The sequence below is a fragment of the Salmo salar genome, chromosome ssa24 (genome assembly GCF_905237065.1).
Source record: "Salmo salar chromosome ssa24, Ssal_v3.1, whole genome shotgun sequence".
NCBI classification, from domain to species: domain Eukaryota; kingdom Metazoa; phylum Chordata; class Actinopteri; order Salmoniformes; family Salmonidae; genus Salmo; species Salmo salar.
In genome coordinates this window covers 21,594,477-21,606,867 of record NC_059465.1, presented here as the reverse complement: position 1 = coordinate 21,606,867, position 12,391 = coordinate 21,594,477, and the positions used below count along the sequence as shown (strand labels likewise).

At 42.1% G+C, this 12,391-nt stretch overlaps 1 protein-coding gene across 1 annotated transcript; it reads right to left on the bottom strand.

The window, feature by feature from the left end:
* Positions 1-257: 257 nt before the first annotated feature.
* LOC106585545 (apical junction component 1 homolog) lies at positions 258-11,680 on the bottom strand. The gene is made up of 2 exons (XM_014171887.2): positions 11,357-11,680; positions 258-5,425 (listed from the first exon to the last, which is right to left on the bottom strand). Exon 2 carries the CDS (start codon positions 5,369-5,371, stop codon positions 2,099-2,101), a length of 3,273 nt encoding a protein of 1,090 aa, XP_014027362.1. The 5' UTR covers positions 5,372-5,425; positions 11,357-11,680; the 3' UTR covers positions 258-2,098.
* Positions 11,681-12,391: the final 711 nt, after the last annotated feature.

The following is a 12,391-nucleotide window of genomic DNA, read 5'->3' as shown; positions in this document are numbered from 1 at the left end:
GACTGTCCTTCAGGGCTATCTGATAGAAGTGTGAATAACTACAGACTTCCCATATACATAGTGTTTATTTTGGTCCTAAATTGTAAGACCAACAAAAATAAAGGGGAAAGACTAAATACCAAGTTGTTATTGTGTGTCCTTCAACTTGGTCTATGCATCACATTGTATGATCATTGATTTAGTGATTTGTATGGTTTACTCAAGAGCCTTGATATGTCTGAATATAAGGCTCTGCATGGTTTACTCTAGAAGCGAAATGCAAAGAGAAAGGTCAGCCTTTATTTTCAATTTATTATACATGGGTTATAAACATCACAAAATAGAAAATTGGGTGACATCTTGCAGGAGGAAAAAATAGCAACTTTAGATATATCAGGCTCTATCAATGGAAACATAACATGCTTGTTTCAGTGCTGTGTAGATGCATTAGGAGACATTCTGTATAATTTATGTTCAAGTGCAAAAGAAGCTCATAGCAGCTCAAAGCTCCAACTTAGCATTACCAATATGTCCTGTTTAAATGTTAAGTTGTTATTTTCTTTTTTTCTTTTTATTGCATTTGTGTGTTCATTTACAGGTATGAAATACATTGGGCGGAATAGGATATTAATAGATATTCTTCAACAAATGTGTTAGTTAAAACATTTTATCCTCAACCAAAAATAGTAGTACTAATATTTCATATACCTTCGAAAATAATATTCAATTTACAAGCATTGAATGTCAGTTTATTATAACCATTGTCAGTCTTATGATGAGCATAATCAATATTAAAATACCTGAATATAAATAACGTGCTTTAAGCAAAATAAATGTTCATTTGCAATGTCAAGCAAATGCACCACATTAATTTACAGTCAAGAGTCAAGCCTTACAAAACAAATCCACACATTGCTTTCTGTCAAATGCATTTTCTACTGAAGGCCACTATCAAACAAGTTATCAAGCGTGTTACAATGAATTTAGCAGTGTAGAATTAGTACAAATCTAAACAAAGTGATGAAAGAGGGTGCAATTCAAATGCCTAAAACAAAATCAACAACTGGGAAACTCAAGGGGTGAGGGGATTCAGAGCGTAGATGTAGACACCTGATTTTTTTTATCCATACGTAGGCATAATGAAAGTATTATTATCAGTAGTGATATTAATAGTATTAACTAAGATTTCTACCCAGACCCTGGCACAACACAGCAATTTCAAGAGTTTCTTGATATTCAAATTAGAATAATTTTCTGGATATAATGAAGCATCTGCAGAAATACAACAGTCAGTATTTTTTTATATATTCCAGCTGCTGAGAAAAGCTTCAACAAGTAGAACACTAGTGGAGATTATGCTTTGAAGCTTTAATCTAGTTTACTTTAGAAATGCTCTTAATAGTAGTGTCTCCCTCAGTTATATTCAGTTATATTCAGTTAAATAACGACTTGGAAATACAGCATGACCATTTTACATGCAGATCAAACTATTTCAGTGTAACAGGATCAAAACAACGCTACTTCAACCAAAAACTACAATGATAAAGTGTTACATTATAGTTTGTTTGTGTGTGGCACGTCAGTCAACCTTTCCTGCACATTGTTTGTATGAATCACTTCTAAATAATATCTAATTCTTAGTGATTAATATGCAAACATTACTTCTGGTAGTAGGGATACTTCAGGATTTTGGCAATTAAGCCCTTTATCTACTTCCCCAGAGTCAGATGAACTCATGGATACCGTTTCTATGTCTCTGCATCCAGTTTGAAGGAAGTTAGAGGTAGTTTCGCGAGATAATGCTAACTAGCATTAGCACGATGAGTGGAAGTCTATGGTATCTACTAGCATGCTGGCAGTTACCATAGACATCCAGTCATTGCGCTAACGCTAGTTAGTAATTGTGCTAGTTAGAGACATAAAATAGTATCCACGATTTCATGTGATAATGGGGAAATAGATAAAGAGCTTCACTGCCAAAATCCTGAAGTATCCCTTTAACAATCTTCCTTTCTGATGTAAAATACATGTGTATCTACAAACATCCATCATAAATATCTGTTAAATCACATGTATATACATGTACATATAGGTGACATCAGAGGTGCACAGGTCAGTACTATATAATATCATCCAGGAGATGGGGGGTGCCCACCCAGTCTAGCGTTCTGGGCTCAGAAGCAGCCATGATCATACACATGAACTGCTTCCCTGTTCTCTTATCTATGGGGTAAATTGTAGTGGGCGTGAATCTCTTGTTGCTCTCCACAAATTCACAGAGTTGACGGTATATTTTGGGATACTCATGACGCAGGAAGACTCCCCTGGTCCTGAGCTCACGTTGGATATTGATAAAGCAGATCTCTCTGGCTTTCATACCCTCCTTTCCCTCTTTGTCAATATCAGGTGTGCCTGGTGGCGGGGTGAGAATGAGTGTCTCCATGTCACTTTCCTTCTTGAAGACCTTTTTATCTGGGCTGGAGGAGGCCAACGAAATCTTTGCATATTTTCGGACTGTTGGTGTTTGGACTCTTGGTGAGGGTCTGTTAGGCACTAGTTCACCAACAGCTATGGATACATTCAAGAGAAAACATTCATTGGGGTCATACTCATTGCCAGCCTGCTGCAGGTCCTTACAGTAATCCCCCAGGTTGTCTTTGAAGCTGTCCAGCTCTCTTAGAGACAGATATGTGGGGGACATGACAAGGCTCTCAAGCCCAACCTTCAGGAAGTTGTCAGCAGTCCCTGGGTTAGCAAAGCCCAGGAAAAGAATGCCTCTCCCTCTGGAAAGGTAGCCAGCTTTGGCAATGCGAGAGAAGGCTTTATGGATCTCAGAGTTCTCTCTGCAGTACTTCAGCATGTGCCTGCACACACTACTGATACGCCCATATAGACAGTTCTCTTTATGGCTGTCCCAGTCGTCCCGACGGCAGTTCCGGGAGCAGTAGAAGGTGTAGCAACTATGACAGGATTTGAAGTAAAGACAGGCATTGAACAGGGTCTCTGTCCGCTTGCACTTCTTGTTGGCACACATCATGGTGTCATCGTCGTCTGTGCTGTGGTCTGGGGAGATCTCCTCTGGACTCCTTTGTATGCTCTGTAAGCCATCACACCCACTGTCTGGGTCTTTGATGGTGTCAGGGCTGGTTTTAGTGGAGGCGATTGGTGAGTTCAGAGTTCCTAGACTCTCTAGGCCTCCTAGACTCTCTAGGCCTGAAGATATTAGCTTTCCTTTTTCATCATCCTCACTAATCAACTGTTTTAGTTGGTTCATTAAATCCTGACTAGGCCGCCTGCTGGTCGAGGGTTTGTAATCAGTGACAAGATCAGCTAGCAGCTCGTCCAGTTGCTCTAGGCTCTGCTGCAGGGAATAATCTTTGTGTTGTCTGTCTTTGGTCAGTTCCGCTGACTCAGGTGGCTGCTCTTGATGATGAAGAACATTTAGAGTTGGCAGCTTTTCACAATCCAGTGCATCCCAGGTGGCTGAATGCACATCTTGCTGTTTGTGGTTACGTGTGCGTATGTCATTGTCGGTTATTGTGATCTCAGGAGTTACAAACCATAGCCCAGCCTTAGTGTTCCTTCCAGGATTGTTTGGACCTTTCTCTAAGGAGTTTTCAGAGAGGGACAGGGCAGCATAGCGCCTTGGTGAACTAGATAGATTGAGTATAACTGGCTTTGGTGTATCATTAGGAAACAGAGCATGTCTCCCCTGGTATAACAGATTATCATAGCTGCGTCCACATGGCACTGCTTGCTCCCTGTCATGACGAGGATAAAGAATATTGTCCCAGGACTTTGAGTGTTTTCTGACTTCTGCTCCCAGTCTGGTTGGCTCTACATAACTGTTTTCAAACCAGGGGGACATTACTGGCTCTTGTCTTACTCTCTGTGGTGTCAGCTGAGAGGACTGGTTGGAGTATCCAGACATACTTGAACGATACCAGTCATCTGCATAGGCCTGGGACATTTGTGTACGTCGACGGCCTTCTGTGTGATACGCCCTGTAAGGAATATACTGTTCTGCTGGGGGGTTGTACGGCTTGCTGTATAACATCCCGGAGCCATTAGACTGACAGGGATAGCCCCTGGGTTCTTCCCCATAGTACGCTCTTGCCTGTTGTGTTTGAGCAAAGTATGGCCCTGCCTCGCTTGTGGAGTAAGGTCTGGTATAGACAGCCTGCACAGGGTCTCTGCTGGACAAGTGTTGCTCTGTATAATATGGCCGGACTGGGAGAGTGTGAACCCAGCGAGTCCGTGGATCATGCACATACTGACCATTAAGAGTACTGCCTTGGCTGGTGAGGCTGGAATTATCATCCTGATAGTACGCTCTAGCAGAGGAGTGGACAGGGTATCTGGTCGGATCCTCAGTGTAGAAGAATTTAGTGGGTATACTGGGGTTTGAAAGAGTCCTCTGCTCCCTTGACAAGTATTCCCTTGGCATTATAGTGGAGGGCACCCTTCGCATGTCTACTGGCTGGATGTAGCTGGGGGGCCCGCAGGTAGTGTACTGATATGTTTGTCTATAATCGCCACTGTAACAGTCGTTTGGTGTGGGTGTCCGTACCTGCCGTGGCACAGACAGACCTCTGCTCTGACTGAAGTAGGAGTATCTCTGCCAGGGATGTTCAGTCCTCATGCTCTGAGACCTCCTGGCTGTGTGCTGCAGGACCGCTGCATCTGGCTTGATATCCACACGACACCTGACATGAGGAGTGATGGCTGGCTCATCCTGTTTGCTCTCCTCAGAGAAACAGTCTGAGACGTAGAGGGGAGAGTGTGGTTGCAGTTTTATAGGGTGTACCTCGTTCGAAAAAGCCTGGTTAGAGGAGTAAGAGTCCCGGTGTGGTTCAGATGTCCTAAGAGGGGGGTCTGGTACAGCCTGTGGGACATCTCGTCCTCTCCTGGTTACCGGTGGGGAGACTGACATGGGCACAGGGGTAAGGGTGGTCTTGACTCTGGGAGCACTTTTTGATCTTGTCCTCTTCTTTGAATATGACCTCGTGGCCTGACTGGTTTTGTTTGGGTTGGCATGCTGTGGTGGGGGTAGTCTAGTGTTGAACAGATCAGGGGACGAGAAACGGAGGTGTCCTGGATGATCCAGGCCATTCCAGGTCACCTCTTTATGCACCCCCTGATGCTCAGTCCTCTTGTCAGGATACTCCATTGAGGCAGAAAAGGGCTGTGGGTCGTCCAATGACTCAAGGTAGTCAAAGCTACGGCAGTGTCTTTTGTTAATGGTTTCCGTGTGTCGCTCCAGTTTGTCAATCATTTGCGAGTCACATTGTTGGAAGGGGCTGAGCGAAACGGAGTCCCCAGTGATGGGATTTAGTTTGATGTCCCGATACAGAGTAGATACCAGTATATCAGAGGGATCTGTGCGTGTCATCTTATAGGGACTCCTCCGATCTCCCCATTCAGATTGATTCAAGATCAATAAGACCTGAGAAAAGAAAGATAGAGAAGCATTTTATATCCATAGTAAAACATACACAAATTTTCTTAAAAAATTTAGAAGTGGTTCTACACAGACATTAACATGTTATGATGACAGAGATTACCAACATAAATAATCTAATTATTATTTAATTCAGCACTTTTATCTTCCATACTGTAGGCCTATTTCATTTCAGATCCAATGAAAAGAAGGAAAAGTTCACATCTAGTAAAGCATCTTAAACTTGGAGCCTGTAATCTGTGGATTTTCACATAGCTAGAGAAGAAACAGATGAAGGATTTAATTGTATCATGCTGTGATGTGCTTTTCTGCAGTGTGCCACACAAGGTTGTTCTAATTTTAGGAGAATGGGAAATCTCGATTTTACTGCCCATCATATTGCCAAGATGCTTTACACAGCATCTAAATCTAAGATTAACATCTTGCACAGGATCAACACTTGAGAAACACAACACACTCTTAGAAAAAAGGTGTTATCTAGAACCTAAAAGGGTTCTTCATCTGTCCCCATAGGAGAACCCTTTGAAGAACACTATTTGGATCCAGCTAGAACCCTTCGGTTCCAGGTAGAACACTTTTGGGTTCCAAGTAAAAGCCTTTCCACAGAGGGTTTTACATGGAAACCAAAAGAGTTCTACCTGGAACCAAAAAGGGTTCTATCTGGAACCAAAAAGTGTTCTCTTATGGGAACAACCGAAGAACCCCTTTGTAACCCTGTCTTCTAAAAGTGTACTAATATAGGCAAGGCCCATAAATTAACATTTAAAAATAGAGAAACAATTAAAGTAACAAATACTGAAACTGTGGATGTTCCCCTCCAAAAAAGTACTGCATTTCTAAGAGGTAGTAAATTATCAGTACTGTATTGTAATAACAAATCAGACTTAGTCTTAGTGGGATCTTAAATACAAAGTCTGGTCATGAAAATAGTGCAAAACTGTATTTGTACAGATATCTGTCTCTGTAATCATTCACTCTAGAGAAAAAGAGTCACTAAACCACATTGAATAATTCAATGGTTTGTTTCAAGCACTTTGGGAATGATTCTGTAAGGATCCAAACCTATAGTGGCTTGCGAAAGTATTCATCCCCCTTGGCATTTTTCCTATTTTGTTGCCTTACAACCTGGAATTAAAATTCATTTTTTGGAGGTTTGTATCATTTGATTTACACAACATGCCTACCACTTTGAAGATGCAAAATATTTTTATTGTGAAGCAAACAGGAAATATGACAAAAAAACAGAAAACTTGAGCGTGCATAACTATTCACGCCCCCGAAAGTCAATACTTTGTAGAGCCACATTTTGCAGCAATTACAGCTGCAAGTCTCTTGGGGTATGTCTCTATAAGGTTGGCACATCTAGCCACTGGGATTTTTGCCCATTCTTCAAGGCAAAACTGCTCCAGCTCCTTCAAGTTGGATGGGTTCTGCTGGTGTACAGCAATCTTTAAGTCATACCACAGATTCTCGATTGTACTGAGGTCTGGGCTTTGACTAGGCCATTCCAAGACATTTAAACCACTCAAGTGTTGCTTTAGCAGTATGCTTAGGGTCATTGTCCTGCTGGAAGGTGAACCTCCATCCCAGTCTCAAATCTCTAGAAGACTGAAACAGGTTTCCCTCAAGAATTTCCCTGTATTTAGCGCCATCCATCATTCCTTCAATTCTGACCAGTTTCCCAGTCCCTGCTGATGATAAACATTCCCACAGCATGATGCTGCCACCACCATGCTTCACTGTGGGGATGGTATTCTCTTGGTGATGAGAGGTGTTGGGTTTGCGCCAGACATAGCGCTTTCCTTGATGGCCAAAAAGCAAAACTTTAGTCTTGTTTAACCAGAGTACCTTCTTCCATATGTTTGGGGAGTCTCCCACATGCCTTTTGGCAAACACCAAATGTGTTTGCTTATTTTTTCTTCAAGCAATGTTTTTTTTTCTGGCCACTCTTCCGTAAAACCCAGCTCTGTGGAATGTACAGCTTAAAGTGGTCCTATGGACAGATACTCCAATCTCTGCTGTGGAGCTTTGCAGCTCCTTCAGGGTTATCTTTCGTCTCTTTGTTGCGTCTCTGATTAATGCCCTCCTTGCTTCGTCCATGAGTTTTGATGGGCGGCCCTCTTTATTTAACTAATTATGTGACTTCTGAAGGTAATTGGTTGCACCAGATCTTATTTAGGGGCTTCATAGCAAAGGGGGTGAATACATATGTATGCACCACTTTTCAGTTTTTATTAATTTTTTTATTTTATTTTTTAAACAAGTTATTTTTTTTCATTTCACTTAACCAATTTTGACTATTTTGTGTATGTCCATTACATGAAATCCAAATAAAAATACATTTCAATTACAGGTTGTAATGCAACAAAATAGGAAAAATGCCAAGGGGGATGAATACTTTTGCAAGGCACTGTATATATGTAACAACCCGATGACAAGCAGGTAAGGATAGTCAAAATGTATTCAGGAACAGACAGGTAACAAAACAGGAACAGCGTCAGCACACGGGTAAATAACGACAAATGACAATTAATGCTGAAGCAAAGAACAGAGCGGGGAACCAGACAGATATAGGGGAGGTAATGACAGAGGTGATTGAGTCCAGGTGAGTCCAATAATCGCTGAAGCGCATGACGGGGGGAAGGCAGGTGTGTGTAATGATGGTGGCAGGAGTGCGTAGTGCTGGGGAGCCTGGCGCCTAATCGAGCACCAGGGAGGGGGAGCGGGAGCAGGTGTGACAGTACCCCCCCTCTAGGGGTGCCACCTGGCGTCCCACCTGGGCGAGTCTGACGTGCCGGCTGAGGCACGGGCGCTGGACAAGCCGGCTGGGCGTAAACTCCCGACGAACCGGCAGAGGCATAGGAGCCCGACGATCCGGCTGGGGCGTGAAAGCCTGTCAATCCCGCTGAGGCATGGGAGCCCGATGATCCGGCGGAGGCGTAGCAGCCTGACGAGCTGGCTGGGCGTAAAAACCTGACGATCCGGCTGAGGCCCGATGTGGGATGGGCGGCTTCCGAGCCAACCGGGGCAAGAACCTCTCGCACCAGCTAGGGCGTGACAGCCCGACGAGCTGGCTTAGGCACCCCCTGTTCCATCGGTGGCGCCCCCGGACCCGACATCACCACCAATCGGAACGCCAGCACTCCCCGATGCTTCGTATGAAGGCTTCAGCATTCTGTAACAACCGACGCCGGAGATGAGAAGCAGATATGGAGAGTCAACATTTATTCAGGAACAGACAGGTAACAAAACAGGAACAGCGTCAGCACACAGGTAAACAACAACAAACGACAATTAATGCTGAAGAAGGGAACAGAGCGGGGAACCAGACAGATATAGGGGAGGTAATGACAGAGGTGATTGAGTCCAGGTGAGTCCAATCATCGCTGATGCACGTGACGGGGGAAGGCAGTTGTGCGTAATGATGATGGCAGGAGTGCGTAATGCTGGGGAGCCGAAAGCGTCAGTGAGGGGGAGCGGGAGCAGGCGTGACAATATATACAAAAAGTATAATAGTGACTGGCAACTCCTCAGTAAATAAGTCCCTTTCCATTGATTGTAGACGACAGTCAACCCCCCCCCAAAAAAAAAAAAAATTAAAGGCTATGTAAGATGCCAATGGTTTGTTTCCAAGAGTCAAGATCACTGACTCTTTGTTTCACCCAATAAATAGATTTTCAACAGAATAGATTCAGTGGCATAGTGGCTTTCAGTACACACAGAGTATTTCATTAGTACATAGCTTGCTATTCATATCTTAAACAACAGTACATTGTAATAAACAAAGGGGTATAGTTGACCACTGTTTATATGAAGAAATGGAATATAAATAATGTGTCTCTGTTTAAAACCAAGAATTAGGGAGTGTCCATGTTTCAAATAGTGCAAACATTTCAATATTTTTGCACATAGACCTTGCTTGTAATGCTTTTTCATTTGACTTTTAAAGCATATTTTCATGACAGAGAGACAAACATAGAGGCTCCCTTGTTGGCTCTCGCCCATGAGCTAACCCTGAGATACCATCTGTTCATCCTGAGGAGAGAGGTCTGACCAAACGTCTCCCCCATAATGTGTCCACAACACACCTAAATATCATCTACACACAATAATCATAACCTTACCAGACCTACAGATACTATTAAATCATGTACCATGGTTACAGCCACTGACTCATCTTGTAATTACAATTTTCAAACCAGATTTCAACGTACAGCAAATATGTCCTTTTTAAATATTACACCATTGGGTCGGGTGTAACACAATTGATAACTAACAACCTGGTATGAAAATATTTAGAAATGGTGTGTTTGTTTAAATTAACATCAACAATATAATTATTTGATTATTATTATGTTACTACTATTTTACAATGTTATTTCTAAGGAAATACACAAGAAATATTGTGGCAGACTGTAAGATGAAGCATAACCAAATATTTTTTGACAAGATAAATGTTTTTAATTATGGCTATTTATTTTTCATTACATTGGTCGCTGTCTAATTGATGGCCACCACTGAAATGCCACTGAAGCATGAATATTCTCTAATCAATCTGACATCTGTGTCAGCCATGCTACCCAAAATAGCAAAGAGGATGGAATTAATTAATAATATACAGTATTACTCAGAAAGTAGGAAAATTGACAACACTGACATTGAAGTGCAGACGTGTGTGTTTGTGTGTGTATGTGTGTAGAATCATACCCTCTTTCCACCATTATGCAATCCATTATGCTATCGCCCAACATAACAAAGTCACCTGATTTGATCTCATGCTGATAAAGGCATTGAATGTCCTTTTTAGAGGGTAAGTCATCAGTGACAGCATTTTTTATAAAAGGTCACAAAGGATGCAGATTTATGGCCTTGGTACTGTATGTCCTTTGGTTAAAGAAGGCTATTTATCCAGAGGCTAATAAAATAAGAAAACACACCTTTGAGCTGAACTATGGTGAATCTCTGGAATGTGTAACTTTTTGTCTCTTTTGATGTTGCTGAAATCCAAATATCAGAATTGACATTATATGGCTGAATCATGATAGCCCTACTCTGTTTGCGTTGTCTCATTTGAAAATTAGGAAATCATTGCAATCTGGAGAAAATAGCCATTTACCTGACAGTAATGTCTTCAGTATACAGAGTAGGCAACAGATATCGTTTATTTGGCTTATGCATAGGCCTATACACAATATTAATGCTTGTCCATGATTATGTAGGCCTATATCATCGATGGAAGAGAGACTTGAGTTAAAATAAAATATTTTGCCATAGGCTACAGAAGTGCATCAAGGGGCAAGCGGGACCACTTTCACTTTAACACTGTAAACTAGTACAAATAACATTGGCTACACTCACATACCACATGCCATGTCGCCTGGATACACTCAGCACACACTGAAACATTCAAATAGGCTCGTTTTCAATAGATGCTCGATGGGCCACAGTTATGCACTCTCTCTACGTGAAACGAATCCAACTTAACCTACATAGGCAACCTGTCCATGTCGCAAATTGTCAAATTCCCTCTAAACAATTGATAAGAAAGTAAACAGTTTATCCACAGAGACAACTGTTGGGAAAATGCATTGATGCAATAGGTCTAATATGCGCTATTGTAACAGTGTCATGATTTGATCCGATGGCTGCATTTGAAAGGACAGTTATCATTGAGCTTTTCTATTTTCAAAGGTGTGATTTTGGCACACCAAGATCTGAAGCACACTTTGTCCTCGTTTATTGATGCGGCACGGCATTGCTGACCCAATGTATTTGAACATCGAAGACATCATCCGAGGAGAGGTAATCACACGCTCAAATAGACCAACATGTTGTGGCCGTACTCAGAGGAAAAACGGAGAATTTTGAAACACGTCCTTTCATTCCATCATCAAATAGGAGTGGATATCATCTTACCCTTCACGCCAATGATCCGCTTCCATCATATGTGGGCTACATGATCAATCCTTGGCTCCTGTTAGGTGCAGCTTTACTACATCTCTTATACAGTCTTTATAATAATCATGCCATCTTCGCATTTAGTGCTACATGTTGTCCACAACACAGTCAACAGTGATTTAGTGCGCCCTCATGGTTTATGTGAAGCACTCGTAGCAATAAGGGGGTGTGTCTGAGTCTGCGCTTATGGGCGGTAAATGACGCGCTCGCGTGCATTAGCATGTGAGTTCGTATGCTTGCGTGCTGATGAGCGTTTATAAGGGACTGTGTCATGCTTATTAAATACATGTCTGTGAGGAGAATTGCATACTATCTGTGTTCATGAAAGTAGCTGCAGACACGAAAATTAATGCTCATTTTTCATCACTGTTCATATGGGAAAATAATTCACCAATCATTTTCGCTGAGCTCTCACAGGTATCCTGTCAATAAAAATTAACTCTTCATTATTTGCTTATTAATGGCATGTTATTTATTAAACTGACATTATTTCCTCACCAAAATGTACTATGTGAGATGAGGCATGGCAGCATGTTCAAATGTACACCTAAAAAGCTCCCTGCTGTGTTCACACAAGTTCTTCACTCATTGTGTTACATACGATTAACTCACAATAGTCTCTTGCACAACAGTAGAAAGACTACTGATGATAAAATGGTGGATACATGTCAAAATTATTTGGGGCTCTTCAGTGAAGAAAAAAACAAGATAGCAAAGCAAAACCTCTGAAACAGTGACCTCTCATCAGCACAGGGTAATGACTCCAGCTCCCCGCACCTGCTCCTCAATCTCACCTAGACACAGTTTCTGCATTAGTTGAATTGATGATGGTGACAGCACAATGTGGGCCCCAAAGCAGTAGTCACCAGCTGCTGCAGTAAAACTGCTTACTAAAGCAGTCTCACACAGAGAGAGGAGAGAAACACCGTACAGATAGTTCTCATGAAGATTGAAATGATGCCCTCCACATCTCTGTGGACATATAACATACAG

Excerpts from the sequence above, each read along its gene's own strand:
- LOC106585545 (XM_014171887.2), bottom strand. The coding sequence starts at position 5,371 with ATGACACGCACAGATCCCTCTGATATACTGGTATCTACTCTGTATCGG.